This window comes from Myxocyprinus asiaticus, chromosome 43, assembly GCF_019703515.2.
Source record: "Myxocyprinus asiaticus isolate MX2 ecotype Aquarium Trade chromosome 43, UBuf_Myxa_2, whole genome shotgun sequence".
Lineage (NCBI taxonomy): Eukaryota > Metazoa > Chordata > Actinopteri > Cypriniformes > Catostomidae > Myxocyprinus > Myxocyprinus asiaticus.
The window spans coordinates 11,603,041-11,628,389 of NC_059386.1; the positions used below are offsets into that span (position 1 = coordinate 11,603,041).

The following is a 25,349-nucleotide window of genomic DNA, read 5'->3' on the forward strand; positions in this document are numbered from 1 at the left end:
GTGTGTGTGTGTGTGTATGTATATATATATATATATATATATATATAACATAAAAAATATTTTAAAAATATAATATAATATATTTTTAAGTCCAGCAGCAACATGCAAAAACAGCGCAAAAGAAGACACCTTTTCCCACACTCAGATCCTTTTTCTCTCAGTCATATGCGCACTGATGATACAGATTTGACATAATTAGACTTATGGGCGAGGCAACAGGCGGGCGTGGCTTGTGCTGTTGTGCAACGCTGAGAGACACGCGATAGGCTGTGATCACCCTCAGCTGTCGCCCATCATGACAGCCAGCAGCACCTCTCAAGTGTGCCTCACAAACTCTGCGATACCGTTCACAGGCACACGAGCTCTTTTATTCTGAGCACCCTAATCACCATATACCAGCTCGTCATCGCGTGTTTTTATCCTCATGCGCTGAAATGCGCAGCTTATCTGAAGACCTGCAGCAAAACAGCTCGCTCTGTCTCTTGTACGGCTGATTATTAGTCGCCATTAGGAAGTCAATGTTAGTAAGGCTGTTGCGGCTTGCTTTAGCGCGCGTTCCTGTAGGTTATCTGTCATTCAATAGACCGAGGTGGACGCTTCTTTATTGTGTTCACTGAAGACGCCTTATATTAAGCCATTATAATCTGATCTGAGGCACGCAAGGACACGCGCAGCGATGTTCGAAACCAGAGGAATTCCATTTGTTTTGCTTGATATCGCGTGTCTAGTACTCGGTAAGTATAATTTAAGTGAATTGCGTTTTTCATTAGTTTAAAACTGTTGTACCATTGTTTTAACCCATGTAGAGAAATGTCAGTCATTTATAACATCTAACCTAGTTAGTACAAATCATATTGCTGTAAATAAGGTGGTTAAATTTAGTATTTTAGATGTAAATACGTGCTTTACAGAAAGAGCCAGCAGATATCAAGCTGGATATCAGTCTGGACGCATCAGTTGTGTAGTAACATCCTGTGAAGTGATACATCGTAGTAATGTTGAATCCTGTGCAATTAAGTAACATTGTTACTTGCACAATAACCACACAGGACACCCCTAGTGTACGTCATAATGTCTGTTTACACCCTCATAGCGCAAAAACATCACTCGTTAGCAAAAAATTCCGTCAGGGCGTTACCATTATGCAGAGTGTCTCATATACATGACAACTCAGCCATGGGATTATTTGAGGGAATATACAACTGAAACATTATGGTAAATACAGCGGCCAGTGAACTATTGTAATGGATATTACATGTATAATAATGTAATTTAGGGGAAATTCGGCCAATCTAGAACATTGGGACATGTGGGACAACTATGCTTTGATGTGCACATCATTTGCTGACTCATAAGCAAGGTTAACACATACCATGTTTAAATACTACCCTGATTCACTCCATAGTATTAATATAGCATTGTATGCACTGTGTATTAGCTACATATAAGGTTACTACACTCATGAACAACTGAAAAGGCATGGAAATTCCTATAATGACACATTTTTCTAGTTATGCTCAGTTTAATATTGTTTTGTTGGTTAGAAATAGCTCTTTGTGTGTGCAATCTCTATGAAATGATTTTAAAATCCTTATCCAGTAATCACAAGTGGAATAAGTCATGGAAATCCATTGCTCAAGATGTGTAAACCGTGTACAATAGTTCATAACCATTATATGATGAACTGGTTTACCAATAGGCTACTCAAGTTTAGAGCATTCACAATGAAAGTTTTGATATGTAGCCTTTTTTTTTTTTTTTTTTTTTTTTTTTTTTCCTTTATCTCTGTGTGCCTGTGGAAAAACAGCATACTTTTCACACAACGAACAAGTAGATACTTTGCGGAAAGCTGCCAACTGAGTCACATTCAAATGAGGGATGTTTGATTTTTCCCTTTGAAAGAGGTGCCAAGTTGGTGGAATAAGTATGATAAAGTATAATATCCAAACCACAAGGTGTACAATGGTTGTATGTATCACCTGACTTCAATTTAACTCATATGCTGGTCATATTTGTTATATCTAAAAGTAGCTTACAATGATTGATTTCAAGTCAGACATTTGTCTCGTGCCTTTCTGGGAAGGTTTCCTGGATTTTTGCATTGGTGAATACATATTTACATACCACCGGTACCACCAAAATACAAAGTAGAACAGTACACATTGGAGCACATTAAAGTCAAGGGAGGAATTCATGAATTTGAACCTAAAATACTTTTTCTCAATTGTGATGTTTGATAACCATTACTACACTTTTTTTTTTTTGTGTGTGTGTGCAGTTTTCACATTTCTAGCGTTTATTTAAAAAAAAAAATGATTTGGCTATAGGGAAGCATGGAACAATTCATGTCCGTGCCATGATTCCTTCTTTCGGGCTTAAATGCCAAGCTTTATCTATACGTGCGCGTATGTCTCATGCATGTAAATAACAGACCCATACTCTTACTGGGAGAGGAGCCTCAGGCTCGATGAATGAGGGCTTGTGTTTTCTCATAATGCATTGCACCAGCATTAACAATAGGTTGAGGCTATGGAGGATTCATAGTTTACACAAGCTCTGATGTTAGATTTTGACCGACAGAGCCCATTAAGGGTGATATGCCAACATAAGCAAAATGACAAAAAATGGAAGAGGTTCATTGGAAAAATAAGAATTTATTTTTATTATTTATTATTATTTCCTTGATTTGCCATAGAATGGTAATTTTTCTTTTACACTGCCATAAAAAGACAAAGTGTACAACAAAATAGACATATTCATTATACGTGAATAATTAAATGATTAGGGCTGGGTAAAAAAAAAATCAGTTTTCAGATTAATTGGGATCCCAATGGTGTCTTCAAAACTTGTGTAATTAAGTTAAATTAACTTGGTGTTCATATAGAATGAACTTAACTATTTAAGTTAAAGTAACGATGCAAGTAGACTGAACTCAGATTTGCTATTTAAATATTATTTCTACTTAATTGATTTCACTCAAATTTAGATCATACAATAACATCACGAAACAACATTTGCAACGAAAAAACATAATTTGTACTCTATCATTTGAAATATCATTCATAAATCAATAATTAAGATAAATGAGTTCAAAGAGCATAGATATTTGAGTAATAAACCAATATCTTGACATTTGAAGTACATTTTTAATTAAGACAACTTGATTTTTATCCAGTAATGACAACGTTAGGTTTTACAATTTATCATATGTTAAATGGCAATTAAAGCATAGTTAGAAACTTGTTATTAATTTTAAAACTACCCTGAATTTTCATAATGTATGAAATGTACCAAGTTTGAAGGTTCCCTGTATAATATTGCCTACAGCATAAGCTGAGAGAGGATTTTTCATATGTAAGCAAAATGGGCATTATAACGGAAATATACCCAAATGAATCAGAACTGAATTGTAACGAAATCAGAAACTGATTGAATTGGCTAATCAGTTCAGGAAATCTGTATCAATACCCAGCCCTTTAAATAATAAATAATTATAAATAACATTTTGGTGATTAGATTTTTGTAGAAAATTGGTCAATATTCTAAGGGGTTGACACAGACCTATGTTTATTTTAAGCCAATCCCAATTCTGATTTCAAGAAAGCAGGGTGGACGATATAATGTCGATACACACAGTATATAGTATTTAATGGTAGAAAATTAGATGTAAACAATAGAGGTCGACCGATAGTGGATTTTGCAGATAAATCGATTTATAAAATGTAAAAAAAAAAAAAAAAAAAAAAAGTTATTCTTTTACTATGACAGGCAAAGACAAAGATTCCAAAATGAATAAAGTCCCAGATGCTTTTTTTTTTTTTTTTTTTTGTTCAACCAAAATCCCAATAACCAGAGAAAATGAAGATTTGGAACACACACGGCAACTATAGACATAGATTTGTGCCAATAACCGTTAGTTCCAAAAAGCAACTATCGGCACTGATTAGTCAGTAAAACCGATATATCGGTCTACCTACCAGTTTTTGGAACTGTCAATAGGCGAAATGACCACATCCGTTAATCACCCAAGTTAGTGGAGATAATCTTAAAATGGTGAAATATCGTCTGATTTATCGGCCTTGTCGATAAATCAGTGTAATCAATATATGATGCTGAACATGTGATACAATGAGAAATCTTTTGAAAGAATTCACCCAGCAACTTGTATAGACTACAATAGTGGCAAAATGACACCAGACACTATTGGTGTAAAATAACCCATTGGTAAGATGATGCCACTGAAACAACAGATATTCAAAGTCTCTTATACCACCTTCCAGGTGTCCTATCTGAAGACGCTTTGTCATCATAAACCCCCATGTGTCATGCAATTCTTATCTTGGGTGTAGTGCTCTAATCGGCATTTGTCCTTGGCAGCAGCCAATCATCAACACGGGGAATTAGCCCTTGTGTTTGATTGGTTGGTAGACCCTTTACTGAGTTGTTAACCCATTGTTAACCCTTTTTCACTTACAGCTGGCCTCCCACTTGCAGCGTTTAACCTGGGTAAAATCAAACCATATCAGCGGGGTTTTTTCTGTAATGATGAGAGCATCAGCTATCCCTTCCACAACAGCACAGTCACCTCCACTGTGCTGTACACAGTGGGCTTCACAATTCCTATTTGTAGTGTAAGTAATCCCGGACAGCATCCGCACAAGACATGCCCAGTCTTCCTTTTTTAATTTAGCTTTTATTTTTTTTGTCAGTTTAGTTTTTGTTAGTTTTAGTTCAGTTTTTTTTTCTCATCTGGTTTAATAGAATCGCGTTACTATAACTACATTTTCGCAGAATTATTTTTCGTCGCTTGTTGGACGTATCGTGGCACTTTCCTGGTGAAATGAACATTTAGAGGCGCTACAACAATTACTTTTCACTTTCACACAAATCACATGTAAAACATTTTATAACACTATCGTAAGGTTTGGGTTAGGTAGGTAGTTTTGTTGATTTCAATTTCGATAGAGTTTCTGTTTTAGAGTTACACAGTGGACATTTCACCCCAGAACTGCTGCGACATGTTTTTAGTGTTTTATTTTTGTTGTATTTTAGGGCTGCCAAAATTAATGTTAACTAATATAATTTGAATAAATTTAACGGCGTCAATTTCTCATTTCTTTTATGTATTTTTTTTTTTTCGTTTGAGTCATGAAAAACATTTACCTTGAACAGTTATTTTAATTTTTTTTTTTCATTAACAACAATAACACCAGGAGTCAATGAACTAAGCTGGTTTCCAAGTAGCCAAAAAGTTACCAGTCTTCTTGAGGGTTTAACTGATTGTTGCACCCACAGGAAGTGGCCCATCATTTTAAGTGAACAAACAGCTTAATAGACACCAAAGAGCAGCTGTATCAACATTACTCCTGACCACTAACAGGTGCAAACTGCCATTTTAATAGAGCAGATTAGTGTGATTGAATGCAGCTGTTCAAGTAACTTTAATGTGATGGGCCTTATAACATGCAGCGTCTAGCAGAGACCAATGATGCGTTGCGCTAAAACGGCTTGAGGTTGTCTACACTGGAAGCGTCAAAGCAGCACGTCATTTCAGAATGTTCTCTAACCTGGACCAATCAGCTGTAAGCTCTTGTTTAAATTTAAGCAACAGTAGAATACAAATAAAATCCTTTTATTAAAATCCAACAGAAATCCTTTGCTAGAATGATTCAATTTGTATGGGTTGTTCTTGCGCATTTAGCTAAATTTTACATAGAATAAGAATCATTCATTAAACATGAGAGGAACAATTTTTTTATTTTATAAATAATTCATAAATCTAAAGTCGCACAGATACAAAAATTGCCCCACTGGATGTAACAATTATGTAGGAATGGATATGTATTATTTACAAAATTATTTTTTTTGCTTGTGTTTGATGAATAAGGCCCAAGGTATTGCTGCAGGGTTGTCTGATGTGATAAAAATTAGAACTCTGTTAAAAATCTAATTAACACACTTGTCAAGTTTGTATAAATGTAACTTTTTTTTTTTTTTTTTTTTTTTTTTCTTCCCAATTTGGTTTCATAAATTTTGGAAAAACATTTATAGAATGACCAAAAAATATTTAATGACTTGTGATAAAGTAGGCGATACAGTATTAAAATACTTTCCTTGCACCTTTTAATACACTAGTGTATGGCTCAACTTAATCATTAATTTCAAAAAGTTTTCAAGAGTCAAGAATTTCAGGGTTTATCCATGTGTGCCTTTTCATAAAAATATATATATATTTTTTTTTTAAACTTTGCACAGTCTTAAAGGTCTAATGAGGTCCTCTTTGTTTTATGTAATGCGTTATGTTATGAATTTCAGCTTTTAATGTGGCTTTTTTTTTTTTTTTTTTTCTGGATGGTTACACCATATGACATTTTTTACTTTAAGCCCCAGAAAGTATATCAAAATATGTTTCACTCAGTAATTGAAAATGTGCTCATTATATAAGAGGTTTATTCAAGTCATTGTTTTGTGTGAATTGGATTTCCAATATTTTTTTTTTTTTTGAATAACCTTGACTTACAGTGGCAAGAAAGTATGTGAACCCTTTGGAATTACCTGCATCTATGTATAAATTTGTCTTATCTTGTTTGATCTAAATCTAAATTACAATAATAAACACAATCTGTTTTAACTAACCATGATTGTACTGTTCTTGTACGTATTGAATGCATCATTCAAACATTCACAGTGTAGGTTGGGAAAAAGTATGTGAACCAATGGCTAATGATGTCAACAAAATAGAGTCGAGTTTGCACACCTGGTGTCCAATTAATGAAACTAGATTGAAGGTGTGGGTTAGAGCTACTTTGATTTTATAAAAAACACTCAAACATTTTGAGTCCGTTATCCACAAAAAACATCTGCTGACGTGGACCATGCCTCGCAAAAAAAAAAAAGAGATCTCAGAAGACCTGCGCTCAAGTATTGTTGCTTTGCATAAAGCTGGAAAGGGTTACAAAGTTATCTCAGAGCTTGTGTATTCATCTGTCAACAGTAAGACAAGTTGTCTATAAATGGATACGATTTAGTACTGTGGCTACTCTCCCTAGAAGTGGCCGTCCAGCCAAGATGACTCAAAGGGCACACTGCAGAATGCTTAATGAGGTAAAAGTGAACCCTAGAGTGACAGCTAAAGACTTGAAGGAATCATTGGAACTGGTTAACGTCTCTGTGAGTTTACTATACGGAAATCATTAAACAGGGATGGTGTCCATGGCAGGACACCACGAAGGAAGAAGCTGCTTTCCAACAAAAACATTGCTGCGCGCATCAAGTTTGCCAAAGACCACCATGACACTCCACAACTCTACTGGGAAAATGTTTTGTGGGCTGACTAAACTAAGGTTGAATTGTTCGGGAATAACATGTAGCTCTACGTATGGTGTTAAAAGGGCACTGCATACCAACATGAAAACATCATCCAACGGTGAAGTACAGTGGAAGGAGCATCATGATTTGGGGCAACTTTGCTGCTTTGGGGCCTGGACCGCTTGCCATCATCGAGGGGAAAAATGAATTCCTAAGTTTATCAAGATATCCTACAGGATAATGTTAGAGTGGCTCTGCGCCAGCTGAAGCTCAGCAGAAGTTGAGTGATGCAGCAGAACAATGACACTAATCATCCAGGTAAATCCACTACAGAATGGCTTCAAAGAAAATAAAATGCACCTTTTGGAGTGGCACAGTCAGAGCCCAGACCTTAACCCAATAACATTGTGCAGGTCTAATCCGCACCAACTGGAAACGCTTGGTTGAGGTTATTGCTGCCAAAGGAGGCTCGACCAGTTATTAAATCCAAGGGTTCACTTATTTTTCCACAGCACTGTGAATGTTTAATGGGATGTGTTCAATAAAGACATGGAAGATTAAAATTGTTTGTGTTGTTAGCTTAAGCACATTATGTTTGCCTATACTTGTGGCTTTGATGAAGATGAGATCACACTTTGATCAATTAATGCAGAAAACCAGCTAATTCTTTCTTGCCACTGTAGGTAGACTTAAATAGATCTGGGGGGGAAAAAAATGAGCGTCACATCATTGACCTTACAACTGCATGTATGCATATGGTTAAAATCAACAAAAAGGGAATTAGAAGATGATTAAATCAGAAGGCCAGTGACAATACATTTACAAGCTGGCTTTTATGTAATGGTCAGAAGGTATTTAAATACACAAAGAATAAAATTCATAGCAAAAAAAATTTATATTTGTAAATTATATTTCAGATGGACAGGAAAAATAAAATGCTGGTGTAGTTCTGCTGTGCATCAGAAATAGAAATGGGATGTCTGTCAACTCAAAGCAATGGCCGCTTCCAGTGTAGACCGCTCACTTGATTATAATGTAAGCGATCTAGTCTTGTTGCATTGCATTGCAATATGCCATTCACATCCAGTGTAGACATGGTGTCAGGGTAAAACCAAGAAATTCTATGTTGCTTAGTACCATCGTTTTTGTTCCTTTGTCTAAGACAACTCTGGGCATGTTGCTTTGCATTAGCTCCACTTAGCCAAGGATGTCCACTTAGTACAAGAAATTTCCTTGAGAGTAGGTGTTTTAGATTTGGTTCAGATTTGAGGTATTTTTGGCTCTGAATGTATTTGAATGCACCCTGTACTGCTTTCAATTTTTTTTTTTTTTTTTTTTTTTTAAGACAACTGCGAATTGGGCAATTTGTGGTTTTCATCATGAAAGGCTTCTTGGGTTTCCAACCAAACCACAGACACTTCCTGAATGTGTTTATTAAGGGGCAGTGTTTGGTTACAAATCAAATACTGAAGACCAGACATTATGCAAAGTACTGTTATGGTTTATATGTTTTATCGTAACTGACATAGTTAATCTTTTGCGCAAATATTTGCATCAAACATTTCAAAACATTTTGAACAAAATTATGTGAAAAAGAAACTAAACTTGATGGAAGAAACATGTTTTGATATGTATCTCAGAAATATTGGCAGATACTGAGTCTGAAATGTGATGAGTGATAGGTAATATATTCTGGAGCGCAGATGGAATACTTTTTGCATCTAAAAATGTCTCTCCAAGTGTCAGGAATACTTTCTGGGAACAACCACAGTGTTTGATGTTGATACCGATTTAGACCATTGCAGACATAGTGGTTTTTGGCACAGAGTGTTCCCAGTGTGTGAGCTAATACTTCATATTGTGTGTGGTGGGAATTACTAATTTCTTTAGCTTGATGAAAACTGCAAACTGCCCATATTGCAGGATTTGTTCTTTACCTCTGTGTAAGCAACCCTCAGCTTCCACTTGCCTTGCCATTCCAGGCAGTGTGCAAAGCGTGCAAGTGCTGGTCTGAACAAGTGATCCCTCTGAAATACGTACAAAGAGCAGATCGTAGACCATGACAATGCAGCTTTCAACAGAATTAGCAAGAAGAGATTGTGTAATTTAAGGAGCTGTCCTCTATAGAGAGTTCTTGGTAACGCTGGGTAAACTTCTCTGATCCACATGGCTGATATTAGCTCTTAGCATATGGAGCGGTTTAGGGATATTAAAGTAGGGAAAATGACATGTACACATACAGTAAAAGCATTTCACATTCACTGCATGTTGGGTTAACGTCTTAATCCCTACCACATGCTTTGCTGCCATGCTTGAGTAACTTTCATATCCCTGACGGGCTTGTAATTTTCTATGCTGGTGATGTCTTAACACTGTCATCCTTCTCACGCATTTGTTCACAATGTTTGTCACCATGAAGTCAACGTGAAACCACAATTGACCCTATTTACTTCCTTACAATTTTACAGAAGTAAATTGGGTTGCAAACAGCATTTCATGTTGACTTGAATATTTCTAACTGTGGAACAGCATTTTAAGCTGGAGAGTGTAACTTTTTTGAAGTTATAAAGACTTCTCTCATATCTTAACTTAATATGCAGTAGGGATGTGCTGAGACCACTTTCTCTCTCCTGATAAAGTGAAAAGCTTCAGTTGTAAGAAGTCAGTACACTTTAGTTTTTTAATTGGAAATCAGCCTACTTTTAGTTATTCGAGTGGCCTGTTGCATCCTAGCCCTGCATGATGGTGTGAAAACCCCTGGGTTGTAAGTTTGGAAAATAAAAAATGGGGAGAGAGAAAAAGGGTGGGTCCACATAAATGGTAAAATCATTGAGGCATTTGAGAAATTCACCTGTCAAACTAAATGTTCAGACATACAAATGCTCAGACACATGGGTGTATGCTATGACAAGCTCTGCCCCTTATTATAGTTTGCCGTTGAAACATTTGAGCTGTATTTGACCAGTTTCACTTCCCATGTCGACCTCAAAACCACTGGAGACTGAAAACAAAGAAATAAAAACCACTTCAAGAAGAATAGCTCCAATTATACAAAAACAAAGCTGGCAAAATTCAGCCCCAGCTGCCACACTACCACCACCTTGCTAACCCTTTGTTCCTCTTAAAGTGGGAATCCTAATGTCTGCTTAACTCACAGCTTTTCTTTCTGTATGAGCACCTCCCTTTAGGACATAACTTGCTTGAATTGGGGAGAAAAGGACACAAACCCCTCTGTTAACCTTTGTTTTTTCTCTCACTGCCTTTTCTAATTTTAATTTTAATTTTATTTTGTACTAGTTGGACTGCCATTCGCAATACTCAATATACAACAAAAAACATTCAAACGAGGATTTTTCTGTAATGATGACTCTATCAACTACCCATATAAAGAAGACACCATTACCTATCAGTTATTAGGAGGAGTAATGATTCCTATCACTTTGCTTACTGTAAGTGCCTGTCTGTTTGTTACACTAGCAGCTCACCCCCTTCCTGTCTCTCTCTCTGTCTCATTGTGCCTCTGTTGTTTATTGCGTGCTTCTCTGGTCACTAGGACTGCTCTCTTGTCAGCTAGAGCACTTGAAACTGAATTTTGAGATCTAACCACAGTTCAGAGAACTTACGGTCTTGCATGCTTAATAGTTCAGTCAAAAATGAAAATTCTGTCATCATTTACATTGTTGGTTTCATAACCAGTTTCATAATGTCATCGTTTTCCAAAGTCTGTGGTAATTGAGAGTTTTCAAAAAGCTGCATTTTCTATGGAGGAAAACGCCATTCTAGTGTGGACGAGGCATAATCATAGCACAGTTAATGCTTTTTTAAAGGAAAATGTGTGAGTGTGGACATGGCAATAGTGACAAAATCTGTCAAGTTTTAAAAAGGTAAAAAAAAAAAAAATCACTTTAGTAGTCCATACAACTCCATATTCCTCTATACGCTTTATATTCCAGGTCTTTTGAAACCATATCATAGCTTTGTGTGAGGAACAGACTGAAGTTAAAGTCGTTATTCAAAGAAAATCTGATGTAGCTTTCAAATCTCAGTCACAATTCCGCATGTTGGTTACAAGACATTGTCATTGATGTTAAACCTGGTTTAACGCTCCAAGTTTGAATATGTTCAAGCACAAATTAAATTTGAAAGCTATGGTGAAAGGGATGATTTTCAGCAAGTGACGGCTAAAATTTCAGTCAGTAACTCACAAAGCTATGATATGGTTTCAAAAGACTTGGAATATAGCACATGAGCCATATTGAATACTTATGTGTGCATCATATGGGTTTGGAACGACAGAGTAAATGATAAGACTTTTCCTTTATGGCTGAACTGTTTCTTTAAGACGAAGTGGGTGTTCTACATTTCATTCTTGTGATTGACCTTTGGAAGTTTGAGAGACAAAGGCTCCAAAGCCAACCAACACAATGGAAAAAATTTTGCTAGTCTTCTACCCATTAATTTGCCCTCAAAAGCGTATACGCCACAAAAGCTCTCTTGTGATGAATTGGTTACAGTACGTCACCTTCACGTTTAGTTGATAGAGCTGAAGACCCTCTTTGTGGTTACATCTCATAATGGTTTATTTTAATGCAGGCTTTTTATCTAGTGTGATCGCATCTACAAGCCAACACTACACTTTTAAGGGCAATAGAAACATCACGGAGTTTACTTATTATGGTTAACATTTCTTATAGAAATCTACATCTATATAGCCTCACAGTCACCCATGTAAGTACAAAACACGTATTCCTTTTGCACAAATGTTATGAGAAGATTTGATGTAGGTTACTGCTAATGTACACTTTAAAAATGCTGCAATGCTGCATTGTAGGTGTTACAACTCCCATTGATATACTGTAAAACACCTTAGTTATTCAGACTACAGACATTCAAATGCTATAGCAAAAACAAAATGGGTAAATATTAGTGCCAGCCTAGCTTACGTTACCCAAGGCCTACAATTGCTCATAATTTTCAAAACTTCTGATGCAAATTCTTCTTTTCTGGCTGTTTTTATTAAGGAATGGTAATATAGTAATAGTCAATTGACATTAGATAAGACCTCATATTTAATTTGACACAAACTGGAATAAAAAACAAAACAAAAAACAAAAACATTGAAAATAAGTAAAATTTCCAGTGAACAAAGAATTTTCAAAAACATGGCTTGTGAAAATTAGACGTGGTCTGAGACGGTGGTCTTGAACGGACTGTAGTCCCATCCCTTACATTCTTGTAAGCATCAAATTAAGTATGGTGTCTTCTCTGAGGTCAATGGGGTAAACTCCATTTACATGTCAAAGAGCTAAACATGGGTAACTATGATAAAGATGTTTGGGAAACACCAGAGATGGCTGCATTGTCAAGTGCTACTACTTTCCGATCTTGTCTTCCATTCTTGCACATGTGGACATCCTTCTAAGCCTTTAAATAAAATGTTCACATCTCAAATACATGACTGACTGTAAAACAGTTGTTAACGTTTTCACCAGAACCTTGTCAAAGAAAAGTAATGGTTCTTCCCTTCCTCTCCCATCACAGATGATCATAGGGGAGTGCCTTTTAGTCTATCTAAACCGCATCAAATCAAAGTCTTTCTGCAACGGTTATGTGGCCTGTACCTATAAGGCCATTGGCACCTTTGTGTTTGGTGCCGCCCTGAGCCAGTCACTCACTGACATTGCCAAGTATTCCATTGGCCGGCTTCGACCACACTTCCTGGATGTGTGCAAACCCGACTGGAGTCGGATCAACTGTACAAGAGGGGCTTACATTGAGGACTTCATCTGCACTGGGGACGCAGCAAAGTTCAATGAGGGCAGGTAGGTTACACTTCCCTTGGGTCAGTCAGTAGTAGTTTCTGTAGCTCGACTGGTAGAGCATGGGAGTAGCAATGCCAAGGTCATGGGTTTTGTTTCCAAGGTCCACACATACTGATATAATGTCAAATTATACCTAGTTTCATGTCAATATATTAAAGCATTTCCAGGATACACCCTTAGATCTTTTTTGGCAACTCACCATTAAATTTGTTAATATGTTACACGAGAACTGTTCAACTTATAAAGATTTTTTGTAACTATTGGCCAGCGTCGTCTGAATATGATTTACACCAAATTTGACAAAGATCCGATGAATGCTGTTGGAGTTCGAAAAAGTAGGTTTTCATTAAATGTAAAATGGCCGACAGGAAAAATGGTTGAACATGGAAAAACTGGTAACAATTGAACCATGTTTGACCAAAGGATTCTATGGACATCAGGCACATGATAAGCCATATTCAAAAGCTATAAGCATTTTGTTATATTTTTCTTGAATCAACTTTGGATGGAAGAGTTTTTGGCATTGAACATTGGGAAGTCCAAAAAATGTCAGCAAGAAAGGGCAGTTTGTTGTTCATAGTGGAATTAGGAATCATTTATGTCAGAACACATCCTTTTGGGGCACTTTGTGGTTCCATCCTGGAAACTTCCTTACCAGCTGACCATGCAAAATCTGTCGAACTTCCCCAGTTTTGCTGTTATTTAAATAAAGTTATTCTCATGAAACCTGTCAAGAGAATGTCTGTTTAATGCGCAAAAGCTGCTCAAGACAGGAAAGCTGCGTGCACTCTGTAAATGCGACAGATGATTACATCTTGAGCATATATGCACATGCGCACTCCTCAAAAACGTAAGAATTTCTCTTATGTGTTAACATGAACAAATAAGCTGCTTTCTGACAAAAGCTGTGTGTTAAAACGCTTTCTCTTAACAGCCTTTAATCCCTTAAATGGCATTTCAGAATGCCACTTTCTGCAAAACCCTTGAATAAGCAGTTTTCTTAAATGCATGTATACGTGGTGAAAGTCTTGATAGAATGAAAGATATATATGGAATAAAATATATAGAAGCCTCAGCAAAGTCAAATGTTGTTCACACAGCAATCTACCAAGGAACTATGCTTCTAACCACAGGAGCTGTAGTTCCAACCACACAACTTTGCAGTGCTGTTTGCGAATGTTCGTTGGAATTAAGGTTTTCAGGAAACAACATGATGCTTTTGGGAAATGCACCCAGGCCAATTAATCTGCAGATATTTGTACATTTTGCAATTATCAGTTGATCATTTGTGTCAGTTCCAAAATCTACCAGGAGACTTGTGAACGGTCAGAAGTTTTTTATTTCAACTTGTGTAAATATTGTGTAAAATAGTGTTTGTTTCACATTTTGTGCACATTTGATTTGCTGCTGTTCAATTGTAATATCAATATCAGTATTTATATTGGCAATTGGCCATCGGCATATCGATCGACAACTAGTCTTAAAATGTAGGCAAAACATTTTTTTATATACAGTGCATTCAGGAAGTATCCAGACCCCTACATTTCTTCACATTTTTTGTTAAGCCTTATGCTAAAATGCTTTCAATCATTTTTTTTTCACATCAATCTACACTCCATACCCCATAGTGACAAAGCCAAAACCAGATTTTTGATAACTTTGCAAATTTATTAAAAAGAAAAAAACTGAAATATCACATTGACATAAGTATTCAGACCCTTTGCTATGACACTTGAAATTTACCACAGGTGCATCCCATTTCTCTGGATCATCTTTGAGATGTTTCTGTACTTTGATTGGAGTCCACCTGTGGCAAATTCAATTGATTGGACATGATCTAGAAAGGCATATCAGAGCAAAAACCAAGCCATGAGGTCAAAGGAACTGCCTGCAGAACTCAGAGACAGGATTGTGTCGATGCACAGATCTGGGGAAGGCTAAAAAAAACAAAACAAAAAAAAAGTTGGTTGCATTGAAGGTTCCCAAGAGCACAGTGGCCTCCATCATTTTTTAAATGGAAGTTTGGAATAACAAGGACTCTTCCTAGAGCTGGCTGCCTGGCCAAACTGAGCAATCGGGGATGAAGGGTCTTGGAAAGAGAGGTGACCAAGAACCTGCTGGTCACTCTGGTTGAGCTCTAGAGATCATGTGTAGAGATGGGAGAAACTTGCAGAAGGACAACCACCACTGCATCACTCCACCGATCTGGGCTTTATGGCAGAGTTGCCAGACGGAAGCCTCTCCTCAGTGCAAGATGCATAAAAAATAAACTAAAGGACTCTCAGACTGTGAGAAACAAGATTCTCTGGTCTGATGAAATGAAGATTGAACTGTTTGGCCTCAGTTCCAAGCGTCATGTCTGCAGGAAACCAGGCAACGCTCATCACCTGTGCAGTAGCATCCCAACGGTGAAGCATGGTGGTGGTAGCATCATGCTGTGGGGGTGTTTTTCAGTGGCAGGGACTGGTCAGGGTTGAAGGAAAGCTGAACACAACAAAATACAGAGATAACCTTAATGAAAACGTGGTCCAGAGCACTCGTGACCTCAGACTGGGCCGAAGGTTCACCTTCCAACAGGACAATGACCCTAAGCACACAGCAAAAACAAAGCAAGAATGGCTTCGGGACAATTCTGTGAATGTCCTTCAGTGGTCCAGCCAGAGCCCAGACTTGAACCCAATCGAACATCTTTGGAGAGACCTGAAAATGGCTGTCCACCGACAGTTCCCTTCCAACCTGACAGAGCTTGAGAAGATCTGCAGAGAAGAATGGCAGAAAATCAAAAAATCCAGGTGTGCAAAGCTTGGTGCATCATACCCCAAAAATACTTGAGGCTGTAATCGCTGCCAAAGGTGCCTCAACTAAGTACTGAGTGAAGAGTCTGAATATGTCAATGTGATATTTCAGTTTTTTTCTTTTAAATAAATTTGCAAGGTAATCAAAAAACAGTTTTTTGCTTTGTCATTATGGAGTGTAGATTGATGTGAGAAAAAAAAATATTTAAAGCATTTTAGCATAAGGCTGCAGCATGACAAAATGTGTAAAAAAACAGGAGGAGTCTGAATACTTTCTGAATGCACTGTATATATATATATTTAGGGTTAAATATGACCAGGACATTTACTTGACAGGTTTCGTGAGAATCACCCTATTAGACACTGTTTAATTACTAAAATGGCCAATTCAAGCTTGGAGGACTCACCTCAACATAACTCAGTGCCAGGAAACTGTGTCGCTTCACAATAAAATGAATCTTATATAGAAGGAAGCAGATTTACTGGAAGGTGTCCAATTAGCAGAACCATTTAAACAGAGATCTCAAACAGGGCGTTGAGAGGAACTTCCCACATTAATGTTGAAATTGAGGGCTTCCTTCAAAGTCTTCACCTTGGTCTTTTTTTGGTGTTTTAGATTACCCACACTCTAGCTATAAGTCTGCGGTTTACACACTGTAGTGCTCCGTAATCCTGTGGTAAGCCGTTTCCAGAGCACACAGTGGTGCTGAGAGTTTCTGTTTGGGTTCCTAAGCCAGACTCAAGGCCAGCAGTATCCCAGGCCCTCTCAGAATGCTCTAGGTGTGGTTCCTGTCTCTCAGAGAAACACCTCTTTGGAGGGGTTCCAGTGTTTGCCTAGAAGATGATGCCATTAATAGAACAAAAAAAAAAAGCAGTGGAAGGTTTGATCTCAGAATAACCTGGATCACCTTTCAAAGGGGGTCTTTTTGCTAAGCAGGCATGTGTAATTGTGCGTAAGAGGGTAGGAGAGAGTCGCCCAGGTCAAGTTTAAATGCAGTTTTGTTCTCAAGGACGTCAATGCTTCATTGCTGGTTCCTCACAGATAATTAACTTTAGCTCAACTTTGTCTCATGACCCAGTCCTTTAAATGAATCACCAAGCAGGAACACACAGATCTAACCTGATTTTATCTTGTGCACAAGCTCAGATCCTGTTAAACCCACTCTTTTGTTAGATCAATAGCAAAGGAGTATATGTTAACTTGTCAGTTCAATAACGTCTACCAGGAAGCTATCCAAAAACTTTATTACTGAAATAAAATAGCTGTGGTGGTTGACATTGGTATAATCACTTTATGGCATTGTTAACTGAATGCAATATCTTTACGCTCTTAACAACAGGGTTTTAATAGTTAATGCCTGCGTCAGTCGTCATTGTTTTGCTCAGATTGCTCCAACATTATTTGCTATCAGTCGTGGGGTGGATGCTCCTAGTCAACACTGTATCCTGAGCTTAAGTAAACAGGAAAACACAAAAGCCTGCCGGATAGCCAGACCACCCTCCATTCTTGTGAGCTTTTCACAAGCGGTGAAGTCAGTTAACCCCCACCGGTTAACACCACTTCAGCATGACTTTATCACCCAGAAAAGGGTATGTGCGCACTTTTTCAAAGGGAGTGTGTTTTGGGACCAAACGGGACAGTGCAAGTCTTTACACAGCATGGGACTCAATGTTTGAATTCCATCCCACCAACTTGTCAAAGTAATCCTTAGTTTGTGTTTACAGAGTTGCAAAACACATCAGCTTGGATTTTATGGCTTCATACTGTTCCACAAACACACGTCACATGTAGTAATAAGTAGTTAAACAGGCCTCCTGCTTTGCCCACATTAATCATTTGATTCTCTCCATTTCAGACTCTCGTTTTACTCGGGTCACTCCTCATTCTCCATGTATTGTATGCTGTTCCTGGCAGTAAGTGTCATTTAATTATGCTTTTGTTATTTGTCTTGCCATGACAGCGAAGCACATTTCTCCCCCCAAATTCTCATTAGCCTAATACAAAAAAAATCTCATCCTCACTACTGATATACTAGATATATTATATTGCTCTCTGGAATACTTGATTCTGATTGGTCAATCACACCATCCGTGTCTAACACTCTTAAATAAGGACCACACATCTGGGGATAAAGTCATTTTTCAGCGGTTGTCCGGGTATTGCGAGTCATCTTTCCTACTTTTTATATCACTGCAATTTTTACAGGTAAGCCAACAAAATAATTTAAACTTAAATCAATATGTCTTGTCCATTTATTTATTTATTTGGCATGTAGTCTTGTAATTAGTAGGATAATTAGCAGTCAGATTGCAAAATAAACCACTTTAGGATGATATAAGTCCTGACCACCATAAAACATTATTATCAGATAATGACCGACTGTAGATCACTTACAAATATTACAAGTAAAAATTACTGTATTACAGTAAGGAAAATCACTGAGTATACTGGAGTTTTAAAAACAAAATGTAAAAAAAAGAGGAGTAAAAAGTCAAATGTTGAAAAGTATTACGGTAAGGAGTAAATTTATGGCAGTTAAAATGTGCTTTACTGTCATGAAAATAACATCACAATGCAACAAATAAAGGAATATTCCGGGTTCAATATAAGTTAAGCTTTGTGACATAATATTGATTTAAAAAAAAAAAAAAAAAAAAACTTTTCTGTGTGAAGTTATAGCCAATTTTACAACTTCATTGCCATGATGATGTAATGTCAACAAACCCTATAATGACTGTTAGAAATTATGAATTAAACAACTTTACAGCTCAAATAATACATGAGTTTTGACAGAATTAATGTGAGTGCTTTTATTAAATTATAAGCTTCACATTTCTATATTTAAACCCTCCAAATTGGCCCCATTAACTTCCATTGTAAGTGCCTCACTGTAACATCTTTTTTGTTTATTTCTATAAAAGAAAAGGAGGGACGAGTCGGAATTAGTTTGAGGTAATCAACATTATGCCACAAAAGCTGTCGATTGTGCTTAACTTGTTTTTAACACGGAATATTCACTTTATTGTCTTTTACGCTTTTCTTTTAACTTGAGTCAAAATTTGTTTTAACTTAAGTGTTGTATTCTTGAACTGTTCTGTGCTGTTTTTAGATGATCAGGTCACAATTGAACCACACTGTGTATTTCCTTTACTCATCCAATCACAGACTACATGAATTTCAAAACTCTTTCAGTAAATTGCTACATTGTTTCTGAATGACCTGGAAATGGGCTTAATGTTTATGTAGATTTATATGCTTTACTCCATTGATTGTCCATCAGAAGTTACCTATTATCTGTCACAGGGATATATATTGATTTAATAGTGCAATATTAAGAAGTCTTACGGCATTCTACTGAACTTCTCCATTACAACCTTTTAGCAAACAGAAACAATCTTATCAAGAGAGGACGAGCATTAAAGACGTGTCTAAAGTGCACAACACTTTTAAACCCATCACACTCGAGGTCAAGAATTCAGTAGCCCCCAGAAAGACAATGTTGAAGTAGCTTTTCAAAAATATCTGAACACCGATATGGAATTGAACTCTTTAACCAAACCTGTTTAGATAAGATTACAAACATTAATCAAATGTATAAATTATTAATGACTTTGACAATAATCCTTTAAATAGACCTGTTGCTTGATGGTATAGTCATTAACATTTAAAGCATAATTTCCGGTTTTGGAGGCTTGGCGTAGTTGTTAACACGACTAAAATAACTCAGTTGGCTCTTGATAAAGGAAGTTTCAATCTGGAAGAGTAAGTGTGGCTTTTGGTTGACAGCTCTGTCTCATGCCAACATTTTTGGCACATGCCCTCAGGCACAAGATAAGAAAAATTAACTACTTTGTAAACAGAGATTGAATAATGTAGCATGACTGTTAAATGTCATAACTTTAGTTACATGAAAACTGTACACTAATGACAGTACGCAATCACAGTACACTACAAAAACGTGACTTGTGGAAGTCAACTTAACCTAGTAAATGAGGTTATCACGCGAGGATCGGAATGTCCCATAAAGTGTGAAGTACAAGTTTGAAAGGGAGCATATTTAAACTTTCTCACATACAGTTAACTTTAAAAACTTTTATTTTCTCCAAGCTTTATCTTCAAGCAAGAATGCAAGCTGAGTGGGCACGACTCCTTCGACCCACGATCCAGTTCTTCCTGATCGCTGCCTCAGTCTATACAGGATTGTCCCGTGTCTCAGACTACAAACATCACTGGAGTGACGTGCTCACAGGCCTCATACAAGGAGCAATCGTGGCTTTACTAGTGGTGAGTTATACTGTCAAAAGCAAGCAGGCCATCTCCTCTTGGAAGAAGTCAGTGTGAATTCTGCTGTTAATTTAAATGATGGTTAGCACCACATGACTGTAAACATAAAAAACTACTTGCATCTTCCTCATTCTTGGTTTTACTCTGTGCAGTATAAGCACCTAAAAATAACTTAAATATAGAACAAAGACTGATATTTCAGGATTTGCCAGTGTGGTAGCAGAAATTTATATTTGTAAACGAGCACAACAGTAAGGTTTTGGAAGTAAAAACCCTTTCATTTTATCCTTAAAGAAATTTTTATTGATAACTTAGACATTTTTTGACATACCATGAGCTCTGAGGTTGATAAGCAATAATATATGCTTCTATAGAAGCCACACAAATTTGAAATGATAAGAACTACATTACCCATAATCCTGAAGAGAGCTCCACCAATCAGAGAAGCTCTGTCAAGTTACCATAAAAACAGAAGTCACAGAAAGAGCTCAGCAGTGACTACCCTGTATAAGATATTTAACCTCTTCAACTCTGAAGCATTTTTGGGCTGCCTCCTGCAATTTTCACACTCAAATTTAAAAGCTCAACTTTTACACATACTGTGGACTAATCGCCAAAAATTGGTTAAATTTTTTTTTTGGTCCTAACTTTGTATGCAATTCTGATTCTGTTCACCCTGTCTCCCTCTGAATAGTCTTGTTTTATTCCACTAGATGGCAGCAAGTTTTAGATTTTTTTTTTTTTTCCTCTATCACCTTCCATCACAAAATGCCAATATGAAATGTAGGTGGCGCTCTAACGCATTTTAACCCTCACAGATGTGCTCGTCCATAGACATTCAGTCTGATTTTCAGTTCATGCACCACCTCCATTGTTTTATTGAATATCTTGGCCTTTGAGTGGACTAGAAGCTCAATCTAGGTGTCAATAGAATGATGTAGAACATTTTATCATCAGTAGTCAATAAGATATATTTCCAATTATTTGTTTAGCATGCTTTTCCTGCTGGACCGCATATTTTGTTCTTGACATCTAAGATATAACATTGGATTATTCACACAAGCAAGCTCACAGACAATTAAAAAAATGGCAATTTCTTTTTTTAGAAACCTGCCTAAGCTAAAAGCAGGTACAAACTTTAGCTATTTGGGGCTTACAACAGCAGTGATCAGTGCATAAGAGAGACATTTGTATTTGATGTCTTACAGAAATCAGATTTCACTTTGTGATTCTTTTGAAAATCTTTCAAACTTTGGTATTAGGGCAACAAAAAAGATACAGTCGCATTCCTGAGAATGAGAGCTTTCATTTGATATGTGCTTTAACTTAAGTCCTATTTTTACACAAATGTTTTCAGGCCTTGTTTTGTTATTTTATGTAACATAAATGTAGAATTTATGGTTACCTATGAAAGTTCAGATTCTACGCTTTAAAACGATACCCCATATGCCTGACTTATATATTTGGAGACTTGAATATTTTAAGCATTACCTTTTTTTTATGACATTGCACCCCCTTTTGGACCCACGGGTGGGTCTGCAGAGTTGAAGAGGTCAAAATCAATTACTACTAGTAGCGTCAATATTGTACCACCAATTTTGAATCAATAACGTAATTTGCAATGCTTCATGGGCTGAGTATTTAATTCCCTCATAAATAGGCCAGTAGGTTATGCAGTCATTTTACCTTTGTCTTTACCCCCCTGTTTTCATATTGCGATCTCTGAGCTGGTTGGTTTGGTTCATGGCTTAGAACTGAAACTTTTTTTGAAATAGCTATGGCGAAATATACTTCTGGAACCAAGACAGCTGATAAAGTGGGCAGTTACTGTTGTGCAACATTAGTAATAGAGTGCAACAATCGGGTTCCAAGAGTAAAAAAATCCCATACATTTTTTTCATAGGTAAATAGATTTTTAATGATAACTTAAAAAGGTTTATAAGGCATACCTACTGTGAGCACTGAGGTTGTTTATCGATGGTATATGCTTCTGATAAAGCCATCAGTCTGCATTATTTCAACAGCAGAATTCCTGGTAAAAACTACACTACCCCTTAAGAGAAATGCTCCATCAATCAGATGATGATACAATCAAGTCAGACTTCAAAAAACGACTTATTTGTTTGTGTACACCAATCAGCCACAACATTAAAGCCACCTACCTAATATCATGTAGGTCCCCCTTGTGCCGCCAAAACAGCTCTGACCTGTTGAGGCATGGACTCCACAAGACCTCTGAAGGTGTCCTGTGGTATCTGGCACCAAGACGTTAGCAGCAGATCCTTTAAGTCTTGTCAGTTGCGAGGTGGGGCCTCCATGGATCGGACTTGTTGGTCCAGCACATCCCATAGATGCTCTATCGGATTGAGATTTGGGGAATATGGAGGCCAAGTCGATACCTTGAACTCTTTATCATGTTCCTCAAACCATTCCAAAACAATTTTTGCAGTGTGGCAGGGCGCATTATTCTGCTGAAAGAGGCCACTGCCATCAGGGAATAACGTTGCCATGAAGGGGTGTACGTGTTCTGCAACAATCTTTAGGTAGGTGGTATGTGTCAAAGTAACATCCACATGAATGCCAGGTTTCCCAGTAGAACATTGCCCAGAGCATCACACTACCTCCGCCAGCCTGCCTTATTCCCATAGTGCATCCTGCTCCCACCTCTTCCACAGGTAAACGGCGCACATGCACCAGGCCGTCCACATGATCTAAAAGAAAACGTGATTCTTCAGACCATGCCACCTTCTTCCACTGCTCCATAGTCCAGATCTGACATTGGCGTGCCCATTGTAGGCACTTTCAGCAGTGGACAGGAGTCAGCATGGGCACTCTGACCGGTCTGCTGCTACGCAGCAAGCTGCGATGTACTGCATGTTCTGACATCTTTCTATCATGGTCAGCATGTTTTTCAGCAATTTGTGCTACAGAAGCTCTTTGTGGGATCGGACCAGACGGGCTAGCCTTCTCTCCCCACATGAGTCAATGAGCCTTAGGCGCCCATGACCCTGTCGCCGGTTCACCAGTTGTCCTTCCTTGGACCACTTTTGGTAGGTACTAACCACTGCATACTGGGAACACCCCACAAGACCTGCTGTTTTGATGATGCTCTGACCCAGTCGTTTAGCCATCACAATTTGGCCCTTGTCAAAGTCGCTCAGATCCTTACGCTTGCCCATTTGTCCTGCTTCCATCACAGAAATTCAAGAACTGACTGTTCACTTGTTGCTAATATATCCCACCCCTTGACAGGTGCCGTTGTAACAGTATAATCAATGTTATTCACTTTAATGTTGTGGCTGATCAGTGTATATCTGAATATTTTGCAATAACAAAATTAAATATATTGTTTCTATACTTAACTACTTTAAAATCAGTAGTTTTATGTTTTTCCATCGTTTTTATTTCAATTGTCATTCTTAACGTCTTTAATGAGGCAATGAAACACATTACCATGAAGCATTAAGTATACAGTCTTGTACCTCGTCTTTTCGTCTGATTTTCAAATACTCTCATAAAGGAGATTATGAAACCCCTATGGAAGAAATTAATGGGAAAAAATACATCTGGGAACAAAGACTGCTGAAAAAGAGGGCTGGCACTGTTGCACTCTGTTCTAATAGCAATTCAGCTCACTCCTTAATTTCTACAACATTGTGACTCCCTACAGGTATTCTTTGTGTCAGATTTCTTCAAAAAGAAGGTTGAACCACAGGAGGCAGAGATCCCACACACCACCTTACAAGAGACACCTACGAATGGAAATCATTACGACAGCCCAAACTAAACTATCAGGGACCTTGTTCACGCAACCCATTGAGTCGATGGGAAAAAGTTTAAGCGTGCACCCACTACAAAGGCAGACCACTAGGGTGGAAACCTGTGAATGTAACCTTGCTTTAAATGTTCTACAAACCCCCCTGCTGTGGGTTTGGGTCTCTTTAATGACGCTGTCCCACGTTGCCTTGGCTGGACTGCCTCTGCTGCTACCACAGCTTCCTGTGTATCTTCAATATAAGTGTACCTCTATTAAGCCACAAAAAAGAAAAACCTTTTTTTATCTCTATGGAAAAAAAAAAAAAAATCATTATACAGACTTTTTTTTATTAAAACTTATAAAATGTATGTACAATATATGTTGCGCTTTTTGATAAATAAAAACCAATTATGCTTGTTTATGAACACAAATAAAACAATAATTATGTTCAATGTTAATTCTGTCTTTCAATGTCTTGAAGAAAAAAATTAACACATTCCTAAAAAAAAAAAAAAAAAAGCATAGAAGGATCACAAGACTGGCAGCAAACACAATATCCCTCTTGATCTTCGTTATACCTGTGAAAATGTATAGTACATGAGTTTTGTACATGAAACCCTTGCCCATCTTCAAAACATTGGAAAAGTTCAATCTTAATTTAAAATGGACTGTTTTATCTGATTTTATTTTACAAACTTTAAGGGTGTTTTTGTAATCCCTAACACTAACTCCTCCTAAATTCACTGCAACTACAACAATATGAGACACATTTTTGCTTGCCGTTTACAGAGTCTAGAGCTGTCACAGAGACAGGTGAGATATCTTACAACACTTATTTCAGTGATATCTCTCAGGGAGTAGGACAATATTTCGCGTACTTTTCCATAAAAAAAAAAAAATCACTTATAGCACCTTTAAGTTACTCTATCAGATCTATCTGAATATATGATGGTCTGTCAGACTATCTATCTAGCTAGGTGGCTGTTTGTCTTACTTTAATGACTGTATTACCATAAAACCTAATTTTTAAAACTAGTTTAAACTTTCATTCAAGACTTTGTCAAGCCAACATCAAAGATATCTTTACTTATCTAGTTGAGTGCAATGTAGCCTACTGGAGTAGTGCATCATTATCTTAGTAACATGCTAAGGTAAAACTCTTTAGGAATCATTTGAGAGTCGAAGCATTAAGTTTTAAAAAAAGACGTCCATCTGGTACACGTACATAGACCAACAATTAAAAAATAGCACTGAAGGAACAAAAGAACGACCCCTCAAATGGGAGTAGACAGCAGGACAATTCACTAGGCTTTGAAACCTTGCTAGAAACTACAGCTGAAAAGTTCAAGTGTTCATAGCATTGTTGGTGTAAATAAATTATT

The 25,349-nt window shown here is 37.2% G+C and overlaps 2 protein-coding genes across 3 annotated transcripts in view; one reads left to right on the forward strand and one right to left on the reverse strand.

Moving 5' to 3' along the window:
* The first annotated feature begins 275 nt into the window (after positions 1 to 275).
* On the forward strand, positions 276 to 24,425 carry LOC127433479 (phospholipid phosphatase 1-like). Of its 2 annotated transcripts, none has more exons than XM_051685428.1 (6): positions 276 to 734; positions 10,606 to 10,757; positions 12,850 to 13,130; positions 17,782 to 17,839; positions 20,034 to 20,210; positions 23,881 to 24,425. In XM_051685428.1, exons 1-6 carry the CDS (start codon positions 677 to 679, stop codon positions 23,995 to 23,997), a joined length of 843 nt encoding a protein of 280 aa, XP_051541388.1. In that variant the 5' UTR covers positions 276 to 676; the 3' UTR covers positions 23,998 to 24,425. The 2 variants fall into 2 exon arrangements, with proteins under 2 accessions (XP_051541388.1, XP_051541387.1); XM_051685427.1 differs by lacking the exon at positions 10,606 to 10,757 and adding an exon at positions 4,477 to 4,631 and having other exon boundaries at positions 278 to 734.
* The window catches only part of LOC127433495 (exosome RNA helicase MTR4-like), a 63,680-nt gene continuing 62,361 nt past the window's right edge, over positions 24,031 to 25,349 (reverse strand). Inside the window, 1 exon segment of the mRNA XM_051685451.1 lies at positions 24,031 to 24,545. Within this exon segment, the coding sequence (XP_051541411.1) occupies positions 24,376 to 24,545 (170 nt within the window). The 3' untranslated portion in view covers positions 24,031 to 24,375.